This window comes from Ochotona princeps, chromosome 26, assembly GCF_030435755.1.
Source record: "Ochotona princeps isolate mOchPri1 chromosome 26, mOchPri1.hap1, whole genome shotgun sequence".
NCBI lineage: Eukaryota > Metazoa > Chordata > Mammalia > Lagomorpha > Ochotonidae > Ochotona > Ochotona princeps.
The window spans coordinates 16,366,801-16,392,578 of record NC_080857.1 but is presented as its reverse complement, the minus strand read 5'-3'; the positions used below and the strand labels follow the sequence as shown (position 1 = coordinate 16,392,578).

At 48.2% G+C, this 25,778-nt stretch overlaps 1 protein-coding gene across 3 annotated transcripts in view; it reads left to right on the top strand.

Annotated features, from left to right (window-relative positions):
• Nucleotides 1–248: 248 nt before the first annotated feature.
• ADCK1 (aarF domain containing kinase 1) overlaps nucleotides 249–25,778 on the top strand; it is a 101,192-nt gene continuing 75,662 nt past the window's right edge. For 2 of the 3 annotated variants that reach the window (XM_058655377.1, XM_004584574.2), the window contains exons 1-3: nucleotides 252–421; nucleotides 9,364–9,509; nucleotides 9,631–9,714. In XM_058655377.1, the coding sequence (XP_058511360.1) occupies nucleotides 9,375–9,509; nucleotides 9,631–9,714 (219 nt within the window). In that variant the 5' untranslated portion in view covers nucleotides 252–421; nucleotides 9,364–9,374. Of the gene's footprint in view, nucleotides 422–9,363; nucleotides 9,510–9,630; nucleotides 9,772–25,778 lie in introns of all 3 variants that reach the window. The other variant, XM_058655376.1, reaches the window with a different exon arrangement.

Genomic DNA, 25,778 nt, shown 5'->3' with positions numbered 1-25,778 from the left:
AGGTGCACCCTGAGGATGCAGCGCATCCCGGACACCCTCGTGGGAAACCCAGCTGGAGTTTCTGGCTACCTGGCTTATGGTAGGCATTCGAGAATGAAGTGGCAAGAACTGTCATTAAAAAAGAAAAATCTACAAGAGCCCAATTTTTCCTTCACCAATATGACTCTTCTAAAAAGGGTCGCGGGAAGATTCCTGGGTCGAAACCCCGGCAAAGAAATGAGGGAAACCGCAAGCCTCCGAGAGCGCACGGGCTCTCCAAGGGCCTGGCCTGCGGGACCAACGAAAACTACAAGTCCCGGCAGGCGACGCGGCGCCGGCTGCCCAGAGCGCGATCCGCGGGCCGGGGAGCACTGCTCCAGGAGAGCCGCCTGCTACCGGGCTGTGGTGACAGGCCGCACGCCACGGTTGTGCCTCCCTGCAGGTGAGTAGGGGCGCGGGCCTCGGCTCCGGCTCTTTGCCGGTGCGGGAGAGGCAGCCTGGACGCACCGGAGGCGCTCGGGCTCGCCAGCCGGCTGGGGACTCGGGAGGGAACCCCGGCCCGTGACCTTGTCACCGGAGCCCCGCGCGCACGCGGTCGGGCGGCTCGCAGGCCGCGCCCCTCCGCAGTGACCGTCCAGCTTGACCCTGGAGCTGGCGGCCTGGCGCCTGGTGCCCCAGCCTTGTGGGCACTCGAGTGGGCGGAACGGGAGGAGGAGCGCAGGGGGCGGCGCAGGCGCCGTCACCCAGGGATCCAATGGGCTCCAGGGCGAGCCGGCTGGGCTTGCAGCCGACGTTTGGGCGGCCCTAGGGGACGGTGCAGCTATCCTCTACCTGGGCTTGCCAGGTGCTCTAGGCTATTGCTTCCTTCTCTAGGGTGGCATGCAAGCGTGCCGAGGACAGCTGGCGAATGGAGCGCAGCTCTCACGATGGAGAGGCGTTTGTTTTGGGAAGTCACTCAACAAGTATTTATTGATCATTTCCATGGTGCATGGCCCTTAATGGGTGCTCAGGAAATATTTGTGGAATTGAAGTTAAACTTTATCTGTGCCTTCCTTTTCTGTCGCAGTAATTCTCAGAAATCGCCGCAAGGGTTTGACTGAGCGCAGAAGGCTGGCTCCCACCGGATGTTTCAGCAGAGAATTTGCACTTTTGACATTACGCCCAGCCGCTGCAGAGAACCCCCTGGTCTGGGAATTCTATTTTGAGAATTGCAGGAAAAAAAAACCCGCAAAAACCAAAAACTGAAAAACTCCAACAAAAGCCTGTGCGAACTGGTCACAGCTGCCTGTCGGCCGTTTGGTCCCGGTTTGCCAGTTTTGCTTTGGTCTTTCTAGTAAACTTGTGCGTGTGTGCACACACAATCCCCGTTGCTTTCTGTGTAGGTTTTCATCAATTTACACGTGTTATTTTTTTTTCTGGGTTTTTATAGATACATGTATATAATTTATTTATTTGAAAGGCAAGTGACAGAAAAACAGAAAGAGATCCTCCATTAACTGGTTTCAGTTCACTGGAATTCCATTTTAGTCTCCCCTTGGGTGTCAGGGGCCTATGGACTTGGGCCATCTTCTCTTGCTCTCCGATTGTATTAGCAGGAAGTTGGATCAGAAGAGGAGTAGCTGGGACATGAACCCTGGTAATGCTAAAGTTGTGGTTAGCAGCTTAACGCACTAAGCCACAGTGTCGGCCCCCATGTTTCATCTTACCGTGTCATTATGTGTTGCCCATTTAACAACAGGCATCATGGATGTGAAATCCATTCTCTGCTAGGAGAATTTACCTCTTATTCCTCTCTGGTGTATTTACAAGTTCTTGTCAGTCAGGGGACTTAGAGGTTGTGCTTGGTTCAGCCACTCATCCCCTCCCATGCTGATGCAGGGTCCCAGTGCTCTGGGCTGTCCTCGACTGCCTTCCCAGGCCACAAGCAGGGAGCTGGATGGGAAGTGGAGCTGCCGGGATTAGAACCGGCACCCATATGGGATCCTGGCGTGTTCAAGGCGAGGACTTTAGCCGCTAGGCCATGGCGCCAGGCCCTGAATGCAGAATTTCTTTCCTTTGCCTGGGTGAGATTTGTTTTCCTCATCTACTTGGAACCCTCGCCTTGGTCAGAGACTCTTTTGTTTAATCAATATCGGTTGAACCCCTGTTGGCTGTCACAGTAGACAGAGCATGGTTGAGCCTTGTGTCTGGCCTTGGGCTGCACTGTTCTCTGCAGGGTGGGGCAGACTGCATGGTCCCTGGGCGTTGATTTAGTGTGATGGCATCATCCACCTTGTTTGTTTTTTCTGTTCATCAGTGATCAGGTGACCTGCTCACTCCATGGTTACTCTTGGGTCTCTTTAGGCTTGGGGATAGTCCAGAGAGGGGAAAAAATGACGCTTCTTTGGGTAACTGTCTAGGAAATGAGAAGGGGCTTGTGCTTGGAGTAATGTAGCTAAATGCCCAAGTGCCTTATCTTTGTAGCAATTCTCCCTAAGTGTGGAGTGTGGAGTGAGGAGTGATTTCAGGCTGGAGTAGGGGGAGCTGTGTTTGGGTGAGCCCTGAGAAGGCCTAGCCACACATGGACCACTGTAAACGTTAAGTGCTTGATTTTCCATTTGATTCTGTAGAAGTGGATGTAACTGTGTCCATCAACTTGCAGCTTGCAGGAGGCCCAGACTCCTCTGTGGCCTGGTTCCATGCCTCCCCGGCAGGAGGTGTTTCCTTTAACAACCAGCCATGTCACCTTTGCAGTCTGTCCTGGATTGTCGCCCGTGGGACACGTGGGTGGATCTTATGACAGCTCCAGGACTCCAGAGAGCACCATCCATGTGCCTGGTGCTGTTTGGGTGTGTCTGCGGGTCAGAAATCAGTCCTTGCCCTCAGCTGGCTGTCGCAAATGCATTCCTGAAGGAGAGCAAGACTCTTAGTATATGGGGTCCAAGTGTCTCCACCACAGAGGTCACGTGCTATAAATTGAGAGTAGGGTTGAACAAACTCTGATTTGGTCCTCTCTTGAACTGAGCCAAGGAGAGCAAATCCTTTCCTTTTCCTGCCCCTTTGGTGTCCTGTTTGAATCTGGGGATGGTGACATTTGTCTCACCTGACTGGTTTTTGTGGGCTGTCCGGTGCCATGAGCTTGTTGCTGCAGCAGTGTGATCTGATGGTTAGGAGGCTCTGTAAAGCCATGTGCTGGTGGCTGGGGTGACCCAGGTGAAAGTCAAAAAGACAAGTAAACAGACCAGGGCAGGTGATTCATTAGCAAAGGGCTTCCTAAGGAAAGGTGTTTTTCATCGACAGCAGACAAACCGTATTTCACGCCTGACAGGGTCTTTAAAATACCCGGAGGGGAGCAGCTCATTTGCATGTTAAAGACTCACTGACACCTTATGGAAAACTCCAGGACCAGTCTTCTGAGACACTGGTTGGCTTCTAATATCTTCTATTTTATGTATTTCAATTTTTCCTTCTTCTGTGACACAGGGCATTTGCGTGAAAACTGGGTCATGGGCATGTCAGCTTTGCTGCCACCGCTGTCGTCAGAGGCTGTCTCCAGACTAGAGGTGGTCTTGTTGCTTACAGGGGACACGCCTGGGAGCATAGCATTGAGGGGGACCTAAGCTGGGAGGTGTTGTTGGGTGATGTTCATGGGGATGGCAATTTTTTTTTGAAGATTTATTTATTTTTCTTGGAAAGGGAGATTTACAGAGAAAGAGAGAAAGAAAGAAAGATCTTCCATGCGCTGGTTTCACTCCCCAAGTGGTCACAATGGCCGGAGCTGAGCTGATCCAAAGCCAGGAGCCAGGACCCTCTTCCAGGTCTTCCACGCAGGTACAGGGTCCCAAGGCTTTGGGCCATTCTAGACTGCTTTCCCAGGCCACAAGCAGGGCGCTGGATGGGAAGTGGAGCTGCTGGGACACAAACCGGCACTCATATGGGATCCCAGTGCATGCAAGGCAAGGACTCGGCTAAGGCAGGGCTCCCTCCCTTTTTCCTAAGATTTACTTATTTTTATTGGAAATATAGATTTACAGAGAGAAAGAGAGACAGAGGAAAAAAGTTCTTGCATCCATTGGTTTACCCCACAAATGGCTGCAATGGCCAGAGCTGAGCTGATCTGAAGCCAGGAGCCTGGAGCTTCTTCCAGGTCTCCCATGTGGGTGTAGGGGTCCAAGGACCTGAGCCATTCTTTGCTGCTTTCCCAGGCTACAAGCAGGGAGCTGGATAGGAAGTGGAGCAACTGGAGCATAAGCAGGCACCCATATGGGAAGTTGGCGTTTGAGATGGAAGGTTAGCTGGTTAAGCCATTGCATCAGCCTGGAGGACAGCTGTTGAATCAGTAGCCCAGAAGAGGTGATTTACACCTGGGGACCTGTGTTACTGGCTCTGCACAGGCCTTGTGGGCTGTAGTTTATCCATGGGCTGGGGACTCCTTCTGAGTCTCCCCTGTGGATGACACGGGTCAAAGTACTTGTTCCACCTCTTTACTGCTTTCCTGGTTGTGGTGGCTGGAAACTGGGTTTGAAGCAGGGCAGCCAGGACTCTTACTAGGGCTCTGACAAGGGTGGAGGCCATTGCAGCCTGCAGCTTGGTCCACTGTGCCACAGCACCGGCCACCTCTGTATCTTTCTTATGGTGTTCCTGTCTTGCCCTTGCTTAAAATGAGCAGCTGAACCAGGGATCTCCCTGCTGCAGAGGCTGGATCCTATACAACCCTGAATGTGAGCTACCCTGGATGCCACGCAGGAAGGTCCCTGGAGCGCTCCTCCTGGCGCTGAGGGTTCTGAGGAAGGGAGGTGTGTAAGGAGTTTCTCGGGGCACTGCCAATTCTGCGTGAAGCAAAGCAGAGGGTGATCTGAACCTGTTGCCCGTTTCAACACCAGGAAGTACTGTAGGCCCAGGCTGCTGCCAGCGGTGAAGGTGGGGCCAGGTGAGGGGCTGCTAGCAGGCTGCAGGTGTGGCCTGCAGGATTCCTCTGGGCTTGGAGAGGCAGGGAGCCATTTGCCAATGCCCAGTGTTGGGTGAGGGCACGATGGTGGTTACTGTGGAGGGCGATGGTGAGAGCCAGCATTGAGTCCTGACTGTATAAGCAGGTGGCCCTTTGCTAAACGTGTTCTGTGGTTTGTCCTTGTCACTCCATCAGGAAGGGACTGCTGGTCACAGTGCCCCTTTTGTAGACAGGGGCAAAGAATGATGGAGCTGCTTTCCTGCCATCAGCCAGAGTGTACATGGCTGTGCCAAGGCTCACACTGCTGTCCAAGGGCTTCAGAGTGTATGCTTTCAACTGCTAAATGCTCTGTCCAGAATGACCCTTGGCCCGTTCAGTAATGGCACAATGAGGCTGGGTAGGAAGATTTCCTTCCTTTTTTAAAAATTTCAATTCATGAATTTTTTTTTTTTTAATGGCAAGACAGGGAGCTGGGTAGAAACAGAGGTAATCTGCCATCCGCTGGCTCACTTCCCAAATGCCCACAGCAACTGGGATGGGACCAGGCTAAAGCCAGGAATTCTTTTCAGCTTTCCCACACGGGTAGCAGGGACCTAGCTGCTTGAGCCATCACACTGCCTCCCAGGGTGTACATAACAGGAAACGGAGTTGGGTGCGGAGCTGGGTCCCCAGTTAATCTTTTGATCACTCTGATGGGAAGTGCTACAGTTCCCATTTCACAAATGAAGGAAAGAAAGCAGCAAGAGTGTATTGGCGTCTTCACAATTACCTGGTTGTTGTGAGAGTCAGCTTTATGCCACATACACATCCACTTTAATTTATTTTTAGATCAGGAACAAGATGCAGAGTTGACTGTCTCCTAGCAGTGCTCCAGAGCAGATTTGGCCATTTATTTCCTTTTAAGGATTTATTTTATTTTTATTGGAAAGACAAATTTTATAGAAAAGAGAAACAGAGAAAGATCTTCCATCTGTTGGTTCATTGCACAAGTGGCTGCAATGGCTGGAGTGGAGCTGATCCGAAGCCAGGAGCCAGGAGCTTCTTCTGGGTCTCACACGTGGGTGCAGCATCTCAGGCGCTTGTACTATCTTCTACTGATTTTCCAGGCCATGGCAGGGAAATTGGATGGGAAGTGGAGAAGCTGGGGCACGAACTGGTACCCATATGGGATGCTGTGCTTGGAGATGGAGGATTAACTAGTTGAGCCAATGCACTGGCCCAAATTTGGCCTCTGCTGTAGGGAAAAGGCATGTTACTACCTATAAAAAAGCCCATTTCCCTCCCCGCCCCCACTGGCTCACTCCCCAAATGCTTGCAACAGCTTGGACAGGTTTGAATTTGGGAGAAAGGACTTCCATGCAGTTCTTTCATACAGGTGGTGAGGGCCCAAGTATTTGGGCCAGCCTCTTGCTGCCTTTCCTGTCTCACATTAGTGAGAGACTGGATCAGAATAGAAGAGCCGTAATTGGAGCCGATTCTTCTGCATGGGTTGCAAGTATTCCAAGTGATGCCTTAATCCGTTGTGCCACATTTACCTCTCAGAATTTCTTGATGGAAGATCCTTAAGTTGTTTCTTCATCTTAGCTAATAAAAATAATTCTACCCAATCTAAAAATGGGCAGTGTTACAGTTGCCTTTTTGAGGACATAGAAGCTAATCCCAGGAGTTTCTTAATTTATTTCTTAAATTATTTCTTTCAAGTAATTGTTGGCATGAGTGTTTGGTGCAGAGGTTGAGACCTTCTTGGAACACCCGCATGCAGTCTGAGTTTGAGTCTCTGCTCCACTCACAGTTCCAGCTTCCTGTTAGGTAAGCCCTGGGGAGCAGCAGGGGATGGCTCAAGTTCTCAAGTCTCTGCTGCCCACTTGGAAGGTCTAGGTGACATCCCTGGCTCCTCACTTCACCCTGTATGGCCTAGGCTGTTGCAGGCATTTATGGAATGAATCAGTGGATGGAAGAGCTCTGTCTGACTTTGTCTCTCTCTCTCTCTCCCTTTCAAATAAAAAAGAATTGGAAAAACATTATTGCAGTTGTACTTGTGGAATAGCTACAGTCCGATTAGGGTGGGCTGAGCAGGCCTGTGAGGGAAGATGGTTTCTCTGAGGATGTTGAACACAGGGATCCACCCCCCTTTCTCTTTAAAGACATTATTTATCTATTTGAAAGAGGGAGAGAGAGAAAGCAAGAGAGGACAGTGTTGGGAGCACTGCACATGTGGCCTGCCCTAAGATGGTGCTGAGACCGTTCCTCCTCTCGGAGCTTGGCGGTAAACAGGTTTCGGGAAGTGCATTCTGATTGGCCTGTAGCATCATGCCTGGTGCGTGTGCTGCGTGTGATCAGAGTTATGATTGGCGTGCCTGCTGCGTGCATTGGTGACCTTTAAGCTGATTGGATTAGGATTGTATATAAGCGGTGGGAGTTTCAGGAATAAGGACAGGAAGAAGAAAAGAGACGGAGAGACGGACTGACAGGGACGGAGGACAGGGCACGACTGGGACGGACAGACAGAAGAAGACTGGGGGGCGACGAGGAGACTGGGGAATGAAGCAGAGAGAAGGAAGAGAAACGGAAGAAGAAGGAAGAAGTAGAGTCGACCGGCTGGGAAACGGACCGGTTGGAAGAATGAAGTGCCTCATGAAACAGAGCCTGGAATGTCGGGTGATTTCTTCCGCGGGACAGGAGACCCTGATAGGAGAGATCTTCCAACCTCTGGTTCATTTCCCAGCTGGCTGCAACAGCTGGGGCTGGGCCAGGGCCAAGCGAAAGTCAGGGGCTGGGAGCTTCCTCCAGGTCTCCCCTGTGGGTGCCAGGATGTAAGCACTTGGGCCATCTGCCGCTGTTTTCTCAGAAACATTAACAGGTAGCTGGGTTGGAAGTGGAGCAGCCAGGACTTCAGCTGGCACCCATTTGGGGTACTGGCATTGCAGGCAGTGCCCTAAGTTATTATGCCTTAATGCTGGCCCTGAAGCATAATTAAAGAGAAAATCTAGGTTGGGTGTCCATTATCTGAAATTTGCAGGGCCCACAAGTGTTTTGGGTTTTGGTATGTTTGCATGGAGATATCTTGGGGATGGAACTCAAATCTAAACATGAAATTCATATATGCTTCATATACACTTTATACACAAAGCCTGAAAGTCATTTTATACAGTATTTTTTATAATGCTGTGCCTGAAACAAGGTTTCATGATATGGAATTTTCCACTGTGGCATGCTGTTGGTGTTTCAGATTTTACACTTTCAGATTAGTATACTTAACCCATGTTTCTTTCAACTTATGTAAAAATTGTCTATTATTAAAAATTGCAGATTACTGGGTGCAGCCTCAGAGTTCAGTGGGCCATGTGGTAATCTCTGGGCATTCTGAAATGGACCCAAGCAGGTATTTTTTTCAGATGTTTCTCAAGCCATGCTTTAGAAATGCTGAATTAAGAAAGGAAGCCTGTAAAGGGAATAATAACAAATCATAGGGCCCCGCACAGTGGCCTAGTGACTAAAGTGCGCATGCCGGGATCCCATATAGGCGCCAGTTCTAATCCTGGCCGCTCCGCTTCCCATCCAACTCCCTGCTTGAGGCCTGGGAAAGCAGTTGAGGACGGCCCAAAGCCCCTGGGACCCTGCACGCATGTGGGAGACCCAGAGGAGGCTGCTTGCTTTGGATTGTGCAGCTCCAGCCATTGCGGCCACTTGGGGAGTGAATCAGCGAATGGAAGATCTTCCTCTCTGTCTTTCCTCTTGTATATCTGATTTTCCAAGAAAACTAAATAAATCTTAAAAAAAAAAATCACAGAAAATGCCGAGTTCCCGGGGCTAGTGCTGTGGTGTAGCAGGTTAAGCCATCTCCTACAGTGGTGACATCTCATATGGACATCATTTCAAGTTCCTGCTTCTCCACTTGTGATCCAGTCCCTGCTCATGTCCTGAGAAAGCAGTGGAAGGTGAGCGGAGTGCTTGGTTCCCTACATCCACATGGGAGACTTTGAAGATGCTCTTGGTTTGGCCTGGCCTGGCCCTGCGCATTGCTGCTTTTTGGGCAACGAACCAGTGGATAGAAGCTCTCTCTCTGTCTTTCATTTTCTTTCTCGTTAACTCTGCCTTTCAAATAAGTAAATACATCTTCCCCCCCCCCCTTATAAAAGAAGATATGAGTTCAGAGAGAGTAATGAAAGGAAAGAAATAGGAGCAGAACAGGTAGGGTAAGAACTTGGGTTGTTTCCTCTGTCCCCATGTGTAGCGCAGCGCCTGGCCCAGTGTGTTGGCTGTGTGTGCCTAGTGCTGTGCTGACCACTGCACGTGTCCAGTCTCATCAAGTCCTAACAGTTTTGAGGTTGTTCTCTTCTTTTACTCACGAGACTCTCAGGGCTAACGATCTGTGAGTGATGGAGCTGGAATTTGAATCTCAGTTGGATTAGGAGACCATAACCACCAGCCTTTCTCCACTTTGCTTTCTGCTACAGGGTCTGGGAACATGGCCAGAAAGGTCCTCAAGCTTGCTTCATGGACCGGCATGGCTCTTGCTGCCTCTGGCATCTACCTCTATAGTAACAAGTACTTGGACCCTAATGATTTCGGTGCCATCCGGGTGGGCAGAGCCGTGGCTACGGTAAGTGGTCTCATTTGGGGAACAGCTTGAGCATGACTTTGGCAGCCTGTGTGGGCAAGGCTGGGGTGGAGGAGTTGTACTGGGTATCCAGGTGGTAAGCTCTGTGCTCTCTGGTCCACAGACGGCTGCCATCAGTTACGACTATCTCACGTCCCTTAGGAGTGTCCCATATGGCTCAGAGGAATATTTGCAGCTTCGATCCAAGGTACGGGAACAATGGGACCCACTTTGGCTGGGTGGCTGCCTAGCCAATAGGATTTTGGTAGGCACCTGGCGATAGGCTAAGGGCAGAATCCTGGTTAAGCCTGAGGCCCTTGGACCCTTGGCTGACTGGGGCCTTGGAAGGAAGGAGGGAAGGACCACCTATCCCTTCATGCTGAGGTAGTTCAGTGCCAATGAGAAGGGCCACTAGATTGACATCAAGGTGGATTCCAGGGCACTGAGGCTGTTCATCTGCAAGGTGCTGCTGGGGAGGCCGGTGTGTGTGTTTCTGGGCAGTGCAGATGACTGGGATGACTCAGGCGGGATGAAGGCTTTGTCCCCGAGGTACCTTAGCTGGCTTCCAGTCAGCTTAGTCAGCAAAACCCAGCTGAAAGAGGTTAATTGCTGTCCTACCTGAAGGCCACCTTGGGGCTTTTTGTAGGCCTCTGAGTGGAGCTGTGGCTTCTGTTCTTTCTCCTCCCTGGCAACAGGGAGGTTGGTGTGGTTGTGATGTCTGCATACCCCCAAGAGTTGGGGGATCGACAAGAGGCGTTTTTGGGGTGTTAGTTGAGTTTTAAGTGAAGACTGTTTTGGCTCTTCCAGAGAGTTCTGTTGGTAGACTGGTCTGCCTAGGCATTTCTCCCAGCCTGGGATGCCCTGTGCTTCTTAGAATATTCTTACTCATGCTTTTAGATCACTTAAATATCCCCTCTCTCCCCCTCTCCACTATGCTTTCCTTCTCAGGCAACCTTTGAGGATGGAATAATTACTTTTTATGTTTTTATATAGACTCTTCCTTATGGAAATTCCAGTCATCCACAATGATAGAATAGTTAAATGAGCCCAGGGAACTGTCTTCCAGCTTCAGAAATTACCAGCACATTGCCCATGTATTGGCCCTACTCATGGTGTCATTTATTTATTATTATTATTATTTTCCTGAAATAATTAAATGCATTGTTTCATCTGTAAGCACATGAGGCTAGATCTATCAATAGGTAAGAAGCTTAAAAAAAAAAACTTAAAAAAAAACTTAACTGTAGTCACATCTAACAAAATTAGCCCATGTTTAAATTTCTTTTATTGGGCCCGGCGTCGTGGCCTAGTGGCTAAAGTCCTCGCCTTGAACGCGCCGGGATCCCATATGGGCTGCCGGTTCTAATCCCGGCAGCTCCATTTCCCATCCAACTCCCTGCTTGTGGCCTGGGAAAGCAGTCGAGGACGGCCCAAAGCTTTGGGACCCTGCACCCGCGTGGGAGACCCGGAAGAGGTTCCAGGTTCCCGGCTTTGGATCGGCACAGGACTGGCCATTGCGGCTCACTTGGGGAGCGAATCATCGGACGGAAAATCTTCCTCTCTGTCTCTCCTCCTCTCTGTATATCTGACTTTGTAATAAAAATAAATAAATCTTTAAAAAAATTTCCTTTATTGGCCTGAAATGTCTCTAGTTTGTCCAAATCTGTATCCAAATCAGGTAGTGTGTGTGTGTGTGTGTAGAATTTAGTTAACATTTCCTATACATTTAAAACCTTTAAAATTTACCCTTCTCTTTTTTGGGGTTAGCTGTTTTCTTATTAAAGAAAGTAGACAATTTATCCTGTAGGTTTTTTTCCCTTTGCAAAAAGACTTATTTATTCTGAAAGTCAGACTTACAGAGAGCAAGAGGGAGGGAGGGAAGAAGCGAAGGAGGGAGGAAGGGAGGGAGGGAGAGAGAAAGAAATTTTCCATTTTTTTTTTCACTTTCCGCATGGCCTTGGTAGCCACTGCTGGGCCAGCAAAAGCAGCAGCCTCAGCCTGATCTCCTGTGTGGGTGATCAGAGGTCAAGCACTTGGCTATCCTTTGCTGCTTTTGCTTGGTCATCAGCAGGGAGCTGATTTGGAAGTAGAGCTGGCATATGAACCAGTGGATAGGTGGGGTACTGGCATCTTAGAGGGTGGCTGTACCTGCTACAGTGCTGTGGAATTTTTTATACTCTGGATTTGCCCTGATTGCCTCTTTCAAGTTATTTAATGAGAAATACATTCATAGATATAAAAAAATATATTCTTTTGTACTTTAAATAGATAAATGTGAAGATAAATTTGGGACAGGTGTTGTGGCATGGTAGATTAAGCTGCTGCTTGCAATGCCTGCATCCCATTTGACTGCAGGTTCTGGTCCTGGTGGTTCTGCTCCTGATCCAGCTTCTTGTGAATGTGCTTGGGAAAGCAGAAGAAGATGGCTCGAGTGCTTGGGACCTTGTACCAACGTGGAAGATGCACGTGGAATTCTGGTCTTCTGGCTTTGGTTTATACCAGTCATGGCCATTTAGGGAGTGAACCAGTGGACCAGAGGGTCTGTCCTCCCTTTGTTTCTGCTTCCTGTCCTCCCTGATTCTTTCTGTATTCCATCTTTCAAGTGGAAGTAAATGGACTTTACAAAAGATAAATCTGTTTTGGCTCAAGAAATTTTGAAATTCATGCATTATTTTTTCATACATGAATTTTTCATGGACTGTATGAAGATCCCTCACATGTGTGGATTTCAAAAGAAGTTTTTGTACCAAAAAAAAGTACCCTTAAATACCATTTCCTTGGCATTTCTTGAGGTGACCTGATGAAAATATTTGAAACTCATGCAATGACCCTAGTGTCTATGTTTTTTTTTAAAGCACTATATATGTAATGTTTAACTTTTTAAAAAAAGGCTTTTAATTTATTTTTATTGGAAAGTTGGATATACAGAGAGGAGGAAGATCTTCCATGCGCTGGTTCACTGCTCAAGAGGCTGCAACAGCCGGAACTGAGCCAATCCTAAGCCAGGAGCCAGGAGCTTCTTCCAGGTTTCCTACACAGGTACAGGGTTCCAAGGCTTTGGGTTGTCCATGACTGCTTTCCCAGGCCACAGGCAGGGAGCTGGATGGGAAGTGGGACAGCCAGGACATGAACTGGCGCCCCTATGGGATCCTGGCATGTGCAAGGTAAGGACTTTAGCTGCTAGTCTACCATGCTGGGCCCAATATCTGTGTTTTTTTATTCCCTGATTTTTCTGTCTGGAGTCAGTTATTATTTCTGGTGTATTCTTTTAGAAATATCTCACTATTTGAATATGATCAATTTTTAAAAAGATTTATTAATTTTTGTTCGGAAGGCAGAATTATAAAGAGAGAAGGAGAGACAGATCTTCCATCTGCTGCTTCACTCCCCAAATGACTGCAATAGCAGGGACTGGATTGGTCTAAAGCCAGGAGCTAGGAGCTTCTTCTAGGCCTCCTATATGGGTACAGGGGCCAAGGACTTGGATCATCTTCCACTGCTTTTCTAGGAACATTGTCAGGGAGCTGGATCAAAGTGGAGCAACTGGGACTTGAACCAGCACCCATAGGGATGCCAGTGCCACAGGCGGAGGCTAACCTACTATACCAAGGCGCTGCCCTGTGATCACTATTCCTGCTATATGATGGTAGGTTACATGTCTTTCTTTGCAGACTGTGCTTTCTTTTGGGTTAGGGGTTGGGGTTTTCCATTTGTGTGTTTTACCTCTAGAGATGGTGCCTAGGAGTCTGTTCATTGTGTGGTTCAGGCCAGGTGGTACCCTGTTGCCTCCTTGTCTTTGCAGAGGTCGTGGAGAAAGTGCAGACTGGTGGTCAGTTGGCTTGAGTTTGTGCATTGGCTTTGAGAAGGTTGTTTTCCTCGTCTGTTATGCCGCTTCCTGAGGATTCTATAGAAACTGTCAGAGCCGCTGCCTTGTGTAGTGTGAAGCTGACCTGTGAGGGCAAGAACTTGGTCCTGGCTGTGGCATCTCCACGTCTGTCACCCTCCTACCAGTACCCACTCAAGACACAGTAGATTCTGAATAGACTCTCTGAGTAGACAGGTGAATGATTATAGATTTTGTTGGAGCATCTCAAAGCATCTGCCTCTGAGACAGCACTGTTTGCCTTTGCCCTGGCCCTCTTGGTCCTCCTAACCCTTGTAATGGACCTTGGAAACCGCTGCAGAAGGTCAGGGCAAGGCCTCTTCTTTGGGGAAGTCTGCATAGCAGGAGGGTAGTGGGTGCTCCGCAGGTGGTTGCCCGCTCACGGGTATGTCATCTGAAAGGCGGAAGCAGACAGCTCTGAGGGTGTGGCAGGGAGAGTGCACCCTGTCATTTGACAGGAGGGCAGCACGTGGTGGCTGTCACCTGATACCAGGCTGCGTCCAGAGCACGTGGCAGCACAGCGGGAGTGTTTTCTTTTCTTTTTTTTTTATACTATGTCTTTTATTTATTTATTTATTATTTTTAATTCATTAATTACATTGTATTATGTGACACAGTTTCATAGGTACTTGGATTCTTCCCACCCCTCCCCAAACCCTCCCACCATGGTGGATTCCTTGACCTTGTTGCATAACCACAGTTCAAGTTCAGTTGAGATTCCCCCATGTTTTCTCATACCAGAGTGCTGTTTGGGCTTGTCGGTGTGGCTGATAAAAGAGTGAGTGAAGGGTAAAACATCATTATCTCCCCTGTCAAGCCAGCATCTGCAGGGCCAGGAGACTGGCACGGCAGGCGGGGACTTGGAGAAGCACTTCCAAGGTTAGCGCCGGCCAGCTGGCTGGAATCTCAGTGACTCAGCCCTGGGAGACAGGGTGAGGAGTTGGGGGGCTCTAAGGATGGAGTGGTGCTTTTCCGGGTGACCCTGGCATTTTTGGAGCACCAGACTTCTGATGTGCAGGTTGTTTAGTAGCTGACACGTATGTGCACAGGCCCAATCAGAAAGCAGGCACTGTTGGTACAGGTGTCTACAGTAGACCAGAAGAAGCAAGGTGCAGTTGATTCTGACCAAGGGGTTGGCAGGTACTAGATGTTTGTTAATTTTTGTAGCCTTGGGACCAGGCTCCTTGTGGGGAATAACTTCTTGCACTTGGGGGGCCCCTTCTCTACCTTGCGTTCACTCAGCAACTTTTCGGTAAGACTCACGGCACTCTTATTACCCTGGCTGATCCTATTGTTTATTGAGTTACTTGTTTTTAACATTCAAAAGATGTATATTTTTATATATTTGAAAGGTAGACATCTTCTACCTGTCAGTTTACTCGCCAAATGCCTGCAACCACCGGGGCTGGACGAGGCTGAAGCTGAGAGTGTGGAACTTGAGCTGGGTCTCTGTGTGCTGAGCCGGGGCCCGTTGACTCGGGCCATCACCTGCTGCCTGTCAAGGTGCATGCTCGCCGGAAGCCAGCATCGGAAGCAGAGCCAGAACTCACATCAAGGCTTCCTGCTGGGGGGTTTAGGCATGCCAAGCAGCATTAAACTCCTGTGCTAGACATCCACCTGTGTCTATGTTTTAAAGATTTACTTACTTGAAAGGCAGAATGAGAGAGGAGAGAGAGACAGAATGAACCTGCCATCTGGTGTTCATTCCCCAAATGGTCTTAATGGCTGAAGCTGGGCCAGGACAAAGCCAGGAGCCAGGAGGTTCTTCTGGGTCTCCCACGTGGGTGGTGGGGGCCCAAGCACTTGGCTGTGTTTTGTTGCTTTCCCAGGTGCATTAGCAGGGCGTTAGACTGAAAGTGGAGCAGCTGGATGTTCAGAGGGGTTGCTGGTATCCGTTTTTTGAGCACTGGCACACTTTCATTTCAGGCTCGTCTTGTGTTTTGCCTGCCCCAGTCTTGGGATGGATGACTTCTCTAAGGAGCCCTGGTTCCTTTGGAGAATGATTGTGATCGACCCAGATGTGGAGGCTGGGCATGCGAGTGTAGCTGAGATGCCCTTTGGATTCAGTATACAAATAGACACAAAGTCATGCACACACACACACACATACACGTCTGTCTCTGTAAATCTATAGTGCTTGTATCTCCAATTCTAGTCCATTGTAGTGTTCTCTTTGCATTACATGCCACTTCTTTATTTGATTGTTCCTGTGCCAAGCACTGTGTGAGGCTCCAAGGAGACAAAGAGGAATTAGCCTGGGTCTGTGCCCTGCAGTTACCCACAGTTACCAGGCATGAGAGAAGGAAGGGTACACATTGATTAGTCCTCTGACCTCAGCCCTGCAATTGCCATTCCCGGCACTTCAGACTAGTTGGCTCGCAGGCAGGAGGAGCAGGTGCAGGGTCCGGGAAGGCTGACCCTGGAGTAGTGGGCTCTAAGTGTGCTGTAGTTTCTTTGCACCTACAGGGTGTCTGACCTGGCATGGCAGCTTCGCAGGTAGTCTTCATGCACTGAGTCCTTCTCACCCGCTTTTGCCACTTCCCTTGACTATCAGGGAGCTGGGCCTGGGAGTGCTCTGCATAGAGGCGGAGGGAAATTGAATCCCTGCTGTCTTGGCTACTGGCTTTGTTGGAGTTTGTGATTATTTCTGCAGCAGCATGAACTGCATTTCATTTGCTCTGCTTGGGTCATCTGAGGATGAGGCCTTGGGAATAGAGAAATGACTGAGTCCGGCACCTCCTTCTTAGCTTTCTGTGTACCCATGCATTTCTCAGCTGGCTAGCTGGGAAGTCTGCCAAGAAACTTTGCCTACGGTGGTCTCAGACTTGACTCTTGTGTGCACTGGCCAGTGCGGGGTCAAGTTTGGTCTGTCACCTGCACCAACCAATGCACATATTGATAGAAGCAGCTGCCTGGTCAGTCCACCCAAGTGTCTGTCATATCTCATGTGAACCGGACCAACTGATGTTGTAGCCTAGCCTATCTCCATGGTGGAACGTGGGCCTCCCCTTGCCAGTGTATCCTGTTGCCGGCCTGGACAGAGAGTGGATGTGATGCAAGCTAGAGGCAGAGGATGGTAAAGCCAGGACGCCAGGGGATGTGGAGTCAAGAACCCATCTAGAGGAAGTGGGACTGTATGCACAGAATCCCTCAGCTCTTGCTCCATTGTCCTACAAGATTTCACTCACAGATCCTCAGAAGCAAATTAAGCATTTCGAGACAGCTGCTGAGCTGATTCCTATGGCTGCGTAACGGGTTACTAGAGACTTACTTAGTGGTTCCAGAGAACGCACACCTATTGTGTTGACAGTTTTGGGGGTTGCTGGGGAGAAACTGAGGTGTCAGCAAGGCTGCCTTCCTTCTGGGGGCTGCAGGGAAGGAGCCACTGCCTTTCCCAACTTCTTGAGGCTGCCCGCATCCCTCGGCTCATGGCCTGTTTTGTCCATTTTCAAACCGGCTGCATCTGGCCGAGTTGCCTGGTTTTCATCTCTCAGGTTCTTATCTGCCTCTTTCCTCTGCTTCCTCTGAGCTCACCTTGGTTAACTTGGTAATCTCCCTCTCTCAGGGTCATCTGTTTGGCAACCTTGTTTCTCCCAAGGATGTGGACATCTGCAGGGACACAGTTATTTATTTATTTAAATTTTTATCGGAAAGTCAGATATACAGAGGAGGAGAGGTAGAGAGGATGCTCTCCTCTTTGATGATTCCATCCCCAAGTGGCGACAAAGGCCGGAGCTGAGCTGATCCAAAGCCCGGAGCTTCTTCCTAGTCTCCCATGCGGGTGCAAGGTCCCAAGGCTTTGGGCCGTCTTGAACTGTTTTCCCAGGCCACAAGCAGGGAGCTGGATGGGAAGCAGGGCTGTCCGGATTAGAACCAGCATCCGTATGAGATCCTGGTGTGTGAAAGGCGAGGACTTTAGCTGCTAGGCTACTGCATCTGGTCCTCGGGTCACAGTTTTGACTCCTGCAGGGACTGGAGAGCAAGAAAGCATGGATTGGGACCCTTCCGAGTGTAGGGCTGGGTCACAGGCCCACGCAACTGGCCCTAGCAAGCTGAAAGTGCCCTCCTAAAAACCCTGAGGTGACAGTTAGCTGGGTTGTTCAGGCCCTGAGAGAGTCAGTGTGTTGGTTGAACAGAGTGTATCACAGACAACGTGATGCAAAGTAAGACAGGAGGGCTTAGGACAGGCTTCAGAACCTAAGAGGACCTCCTGGGCTGCAACCAAGGGTTGGCAATAACAGGCTGGGATCTCCTGTAACATGTAAAAAAATATGTATCTATTTTCATTTGATTTTATTGAGAGCGAGTGAGAGCAAGTGAGCAAGAGAGAGAGAGAGACTTCTGTCTTCTGGTACACTCCCCAAATGGCTGCAGCAGCTGGGCCTGGAGCAGACTGAAGCCCAGAACTTGGAATTCAGTCCAGGCCTCCTGTGTGGGTGGCGGGGGCCCAAGCACTTGAACCATTACCTTTGCCTTCCAGGATGTACAGTACCAGGAAGCTAGAATCCACTCCGGCGCTGAGACTTGAAGCCAGACAGTATGATATGGGCTGTGGACTCCTCGGATAGCATCTTCACTGCTGTGCCAAATGTTGGTCTCTGCTATAGGATCTTAAAAAAATTCTCTATATGAAAAGAATTTCAAATACTATTAAAAAAATAGAATAACGTGATGGAACCACTGGTATATTGGGTAGCTAAGCTGAAATATTCTTTAAATTTAAACTAAAAATTTTTATTAGCACATAATCATACATATTTATGGGGTGCTATGTGAAGCATTTTATGCATTATGCAATGATCAAATGATTAACATAGTGGCTGGTACTATGGATAGCATGTAAGGCTACCACTCTGGTGCTGGCAGCTCATGGGCACTGCTTCGAGTCCCAGCTGCTCCATTTCCAATCCAACTTTTTGCTGATATGTGAAAGCAATGGAAGATGGCCTAAGAGTGTAGGTCCTGACACCTTTGTGTGAGGTCTGCATCTGCTAATTTCAGGCTGGCCTAGCTTTAGCCGTATTGAACATTTGAACCAGCACGTGGAAGCTCTCTTTCTCTCTCTAAATCTGTTTTAAATCGATCTTTAAAAATGATTAATGTATCCATCATCTTGAACATATATCATTTTTTTTTGGTAATTAAAAACCTTTTCCTAGCTCTTTTTAAAAAATTTATTTGTTTTTGAAAGAAGAAGAGCAGAGAGAGGCAGATGAAGGTGGATGGAGAGAGAGAGGAGAGAGGGAGAGTGAGGGAGGAAGAGATCTTCCATTCTGTGGCTCGCTCCTTGGACGCCAGAACAGAAACTGGGATCTCCTGTGGGGGGGGTGTGGACCCAGCTACTTGACCCATTTGCTACTGCCTCCAAAGGTGCACAGTGAGTGAACATTAGAACAGGATCTGAGCTTGGACTCTAAGATGGGATTGTAATGTGAGAGCTGAATGCCTGCCTCCATCTCAAGCCCCCCGATACTTAGATATCTGTGCTCCATTGTTAACCTGTCACCCTGCCCTGATGGAGCACCAGGTCTTGTTCTTCCTTTCTCACCATAGCAAGCTTTTCACTCACTCATGTGTTGCTGCAGACTATTAAATCCTAGATCCTGCAGCATTCTGCTGGTCATTTCACTATGCATGGCTGAACACTGACAACATTCTAAGTAGTGATCACAACTAGGGGAATTAGCCATCCTTTGCTTCACGTGCTTTCTACGAGTGTCCAGTTCCCACCCGAGCCGGACCTGTGATCTTCGTGCCTAAGTGTTGGACCCATTCCGGCTCGCATTCTGAGCTCAGCGTGAGGCTGTGAGGCCTCCTTTCATGTCCCTGTTAGAGTTTTACTTTTTGTTCCCTCCTACCAGCCCCTAAGAGCTCAAGGCTGTGGTGAAACAAACAAGACTCGCATCTCACATCCAGGCCCGCAGCCCGGATATGCGTGATGGGGCAGAGCAGGCCAGCCGGCTGCTGGGTCTGTTACTCTGTTCTTGCAGCCGCACTTGTTTTTCTTGTCTGTAATTGCTATTCCAGAAATGCCCTTACTCCTCCAGCCACAGAGCAACTGTTGAGAACAAATTAATTATGCATCGTCTCAGCGTGTGTGATTAAGGGGTGGGTGGAGGGAGGATTCACTTCTGCTTTGCTGGCAACTGGATTCCCAAGTGGATGTCTTCCAGACCCCGGAGTGCATGTCCTGGGCTCCTGTGGACGTTTGAATTTGTCTGTGTGGTGCAGACTTGCTCACTGGCAGGTGGAGTCACAATCGCCATTTGCAATATTAATTCTTCACTCTGAGCTGTGTGTTGAAGGCTTGCGCAGTCACACTGGCTCATATTTGGGGCAGGATGCTGGAGCAACTTTATTTGTGTGACACTTTTTTTTTGGAAGATTTATTTATTTTGATTGGAAAGGCAGATATACAGAGAGAAGGAGAGAAAGAGAGGAAGATCTTTCATCCTCTGGTTCACTCCCCAAGTGGCTGCAACAGCCGGAGATGAGCTGATCTGAAGCCAGGAGCCAGGAGCTTCTTCTAGGTCTCCCATGTGGGTGCAGAGTCTCAAGTCCTTGGGCTGTCTTTGTCTGCTTTCCCAGGCCACAAGCAGGGAACTGGATGGGGAGTAGAGTGGCTCGCATTAGAACCAGCGCTCATATGGGATCCCGGTGCATGCAAGGTGAGGACTTTAGCTGCTAGGCTATTGTGCCATGCCTGTTTAACACCTCTTGAAATCCTTGTCGATGTGCATGATTCCAACATTGGAAAGTAATTCCTTTGGCCTAAACTTTTATTAAAATGCAAGTGTCTTTAGCAGCTGTATAGCATGTTGTATTTATTAAATTTTCTCAGCCACTCATAATTGCCTTTCCTAAATACCTACTCTTGGAACTTTCCTGATAGGGACTTACTTCAGAGCAACATCTGCATTTGAATCCTATCCAGTTCCATAGACCTCTGCCCTGGGTCAGTTGTCAGGGCTGGAGAAAGGCAGTGACTCATCCTGGTGCCCTGTGCATCACCTCTAGTTGCTGGGGCCTTCTGGAAATAGTGTCTCCATCTGAAGGAGCCAGTGCCCATGACTTCATCATGTCAGTGCCTTAATCCTCAGATCTTCCGTCTGCTGCTCTCCCCCAGAGGCACTGGGCATGAGGACGCTCAGAGGGCCAAGCTGAGAGCAGATCCAGTCTAAATAACTCAGATTGGGTACTGGGCGGCGTGGGCTTCATCGGGGGTAAGAGGAAGTGGGGCCTGCCTGTGGAGTGTGAGGTTATAGCATGACGTCTGTGGTGCAGAGGGAGGCCTGGGCTGGAGATACTATGGGACACTTGGTGTTGGGCTACAGTTATGATGTTATTCTTAGAGGCAGAAGACAGCTCAGAAACAGGTGAGTTCTGGGGAGGCCAAGCCATTTCATTCACTGACTGTATAGTTGATTGGCCAAGAGCAGGATGGAAGCCAAGCAGGTGTTCCATGAGCTCAGTGGGCACGAGTTGTGGTTGATTAGAGATGTCTGATGTGTGCCGTGGGTATAGTGATGCAGGAGAGGTATGTGTGCCACACACTTGCTCTTTCTGCTGCTGCTTTGTTTTTCTTTTTACAAACGAGCTGGGTGAGTGCCAGGAGGCTGAAGTAATTTGTTGGGGGCTGCCTAAATGGGGGCTCTAATAGGCAGACTTGGTCTGGAAGTAACAGTCCCTCCATATCCACGGGGGTGTGTCCCAGGCCTTTAGTGGATGTCTGAAACTGAGGCTAGCACCCAACCTTGTCGTTTTTCTGCACAAACGTACTTATGATGCAGTTTTACTTACACATCAGGCACACTGAGAGATTATCATCAACTGATATAAAATCATATAATAGAGTGTATTAAAAGCCATATAAATGTTCTCTCAAAATCATGTACTGTAGCTCTTAGCAATTGGGTATATAGGTTTTTTTTTTTTTTCTTCTTTCCTTATAGAGTTGAGAACTTTGACCTTTCCATTTATATGAAGGCCTTGACAACCTATCTTTGGTTTCCCTGGATAGCCAGCATTACGACTCCTGCATTTGGGACTGTTACTGAGTAGGATAAGGGCTCCTGGGTACACCTACCGGAACACTGAGACAGCTGCCGAGTGACTGACACCTGGGTAATGTGTACAGCTGGATGGAGACCCTGGCCAGAGAAGATTCCTGCTGGGTGGAAGGGAGCAGGACAAATGGAGACTTCATCATTGCACCCCAGTTTAAAACACAGAAATTGTGTCTTCACGCTGGTAGACTGAAGGGAGCCAAAGCACAGAAAGCAAAGTTGGAGATGGAGAATCACTGTGCTTAATCTAGTAGCTCAGTTAACACCTGTCGGCTTGTGACATCGTCCCCCTGGCACGTTATCCTCCTGTGCTCATCCCATCTGCAGAATTCCCCGGAGCTCCCTCCCAGAGACACCTGCTCCTCCTTCCCTGTGGTACGCTCCACAGTCTGCTGGGTTTAAAGTGTTTCTGGAGTCTTAATTGCTGATGGAAGGTGTCTCAGTGCCAGATGTTCCTGGTGCTGGCTCAGCAAGTGCCTGTGTGTTGGGGGAACCTTTTGCTGTCCTGCCTCACACTTGAGACGTTGGTTTTGGTTTGGGATGTGTGATGACTGTGGTTCCCCACAGGCCAGCTGTCAGATGACCCCTCTGCTGGCCATCCTCTCTGGTCACTCCTGTGAGCAGAGCATCATCACAGTCTCTCATCCCAGACCATCCCTGTTTCCCTAAGCCATTGTTCTTTCTGCCCTCCCTAAACCTGGTTTGCACATTGGGCATCAGTGCCCAGATGGTGTTGCTCCTCTCTGCTCACACCAGCCCCTGCTGTGGACCTGAAAACAAGATATATATATATATATATCATATATATAAGATATATATATGATATATATAAGATACATATATGTACGATATATATATATATAATCATTTTGTCATTTTGATTTAGGTTAAACAACGTTTTTTCTTTATTTTTTCAAAAATTTGTGTTCTATTGAAAGGCAGAATTAGAGACACAGAGAGATTTTTCCACCTGCTGGTTCACTCCCCCAATGGCTGTAACTGATTTCCCAGGCCATAAACAGGGAGCTGGATTGGAAGTAGGGCAGCCAGGACTCAAACCAGTGCCCACATGGAGTGCCAGCATGGAAATTGGGGTCTTTAACCTACTGTGCCATGGCGCCAGCCTCCATAAAATACATTTTTAAATTATATGGTTTATTGCATATATGTCAAAATAGTTCAAAAAAGCTGTTTAAGCAATAGACAGTGTGTAGTTTACCATCCATTGAAAAAAAAAAGTAGAAATCCGTGAGTCCAAACTGGTATAAATGAATACAAGAATGAATTAAAAATTTGATGAAGGGTTGTTTGTAATATTTGCAAATATCTATCCATGAAATGTTTCATTATGAAGGGTGAACAAGTAGCTTTAAGTAAAGTAGCTGGAAAAATAACTATCTTAACGAAGTTATCAAAGTGAATATCACCATTAGGGAGATAAATAAAAATTGCTTACCACTTTGTTAGGCTATAACGAGAATAGTCTTAACATGCATTTGCCCCCAAAAGCACTGATATTCCAAGGCTAGACTGAGGCCAGAACCAGGCATGGGGTACTCATTCCTGGTCTCTCGTGTGGGTGACAGGGGCCCACCTGTGTGAGTCGGCGCTTGCCACCGTGCAGAGTCTAGCTGGTGAGAGTGTGGAGTTGAATCCTAGAAGCAGGGACCAGACCTTGGCGCTCTGTGTGGGATGTGAATGCCTTAGCCGCTAGGCCTCCTGCCACCCTGGCACTTGTAGGTTTATGGAGACTGGCTTCATGTCCCAGAGTGTGGTCCCTTGGTAAACGTTCCTTCTGTATTTGCATTCTGCTATGATTGAACAAGTATCCTGTAGACACTTGTTAGATCAGTTTGTTTGATAGTATTGTTCAGATCTTATTTTCTAAAGAGATGTTTTTGAAGGGTAGAGAGATAATTTGAAAGATAGGGTTAACAGAGGGAGACACACACGCATACACACAGGGAGGGAGGGAGGGAGGGAGGGAGGGGGAGAGAGAGAGAGAGAGAGAGAATATGAGAGATCGAGATCATCCATCGTCTGGTTCACTCCGAGATGCTGTAACAGCTGGGCCTGGCCTGGGCCATGCTGAAACCAGGAGCCTGGAACTCCATCCGAGTCTCCCACGTGGGTGCAAGGGTCCAAGAACTTAGGCCATTTTCTGTTGCTTTCCCAGGTGTATTACAGGGGCTGGATCAGAAGTAGAGCAACTGGGACTTGAACCTGTGCCCAATGCCGACTTTACACGTGTGCCTCAGTGCTGGCTCTTGTTCGAGTCCTTTATATCCTTACTCCTCTTCTGCCTATTGATTCTATCACTGAGAGACAGGTATTGAAATCTGTGACTGTAATTATGGATGTTTCTCTTTCTTTTGCAGGTCCATTCATTTTTGCTTAGTGTGTTTTGAAACTCTGTTGTTTGGTACAAGAATGATGAGGGTTTATATGTCTTCTGAAGGACTGACCTGTTTATCATTATGAAGTGACCTTGTTAATATCCTTTCCTCTGAAATCAATTTAGTCTGGTAGCAGAATGGCCATTCCTGCTTTGTTTTGATTAGTGTTGGCATGATGTATGTTTTCCCGTCTTTTTAAGGCATTTCTGGTAGCAGTGTATTCTCGGATCTTTATTTTTTTATACACTTGATAAACCCTGACTTAAAGCAGTTTTTATTCCTTTTTCATTTTATTTGAAAGGCAGGCGCGCGCGCGCGCACACACACACACACACACACACACACACACACAGTTCTTCCATCCACTGATTTATTCTCCAATGCTTGCAGCAGCTGGAGCTGGGACGTACTTAATCTAGGTCTCCAAGTAGGTGGCAGGGAACCAATTATGTCATGATCACTGCCTGCCAGGAACTGCCTTAACAGGAAGCTGGAACTGGGGTAATGGAGTTGTGTTTGGCACCCAAGTACTACAATATAAAGCATAGGTGTCCCACCCAGTGTCTCAAGTGCTGTACCAAATACCCTCCCCAAACTTTAATTTTTTTTATTGAGGGAGTTTATATGATTTGCATTTGGTGGGATTATTGGAATTGTTAGGTTTATGTCTTTTATCTAGCTGCATGTTTTTGTCTGCCCTATTTATTTCTTGCTTCTTGTCTGTTTTTTTGTTTTTTATTTTAGGTTGAGTATTTCCTCCTTTCTTCCTTACCCCCTCCCTCCTTCCCTCGCTTCCTTTTATTTAAAGATTTATGTACTTGAAAAAAAAAAGATTTATGTATTTGATGATAGAGTTACAAAGAGACACATAGAGAAATAGATCTTCCAGCTGCTGGTGCACTCCCCTGATGGCCCCAACAGCCAGACTGAGCCAGGCCCAAGCCGGTAGCCTGGAGTTCTCTCTGGCTTGCCCATGTGAGTTGCAGCGATCCAAGCATTTTGGCCATCTTAAGCTTTTCCCAGGTGCATTAGCAATGAGCTGTGTCATAGTGAAGTAGTCATTCCTTGAACTGGCACCCGTATGGAATGCCAGCTTTGGCCATGCTGGCTTAACCAGTTGCCCCGTAACACTGGCCTCAGGGTTGAGTATTTTTCATGGTCCTGTTTATTTCTGTGGTTGGTTAATGAGTTATAATTCTTCATATTATTTCAATGATTGATTTAGCTTATACTGCACACCTTTTTTTTTTTTTAAAAAGATTTATTTATTTGTAATAGAAAGTCAGATTTACAGAGAGAAGGAGAAATAGAAAGATCTTTTCTCCACTGGTTCACTCCCCAAGTGGTCACGATGGCTGGATCTGAGCTGATCCGAAGCCAGGAGCCTTTTCCGGGTCTCCTGTGTGAGTGCAAGGTACCAAGTCCCATGGCTAGGGCCATCCTTGATTGTTTTGTTAGACCACAAGCAGGGAGCTGGATGGGAAGCAGGCCCATGAACCAGCGCCCATATGGAATCCCAGGCATGCAAGGTGAGGACTTTAGCCACTAGGCTACCATGCTGGGCCCCCCCAAAAACATTTTTGTGCAAACAGTTTTGGAATTGTTTATATGAGGAGTCTTCATAAAATTTATGGAAAATGTGTAAAATAAAAAAAAACTATGCATGGATTTCAAACTTTTCTTTTAATTGTGTTTTCTACAGATTTCTTTGAGTCCCCTGATATGGGTGTGTCAGCCTGTCTGTCAGCCTCCCTGAATCCCTATATCATAGTGATGAGCTCTGATCAGAGATACTGTGAAGTTCTGCAAAGTTTAGGCTCAGGTCCCTCGCTTCCAGAGCATTAAGTCCCAGGTGACAATTGGTTCCTTGCGCCTTCACTGCATCCAGCCAAATCGATAACTAATCAGCACTGAGTTGGTCTGATTA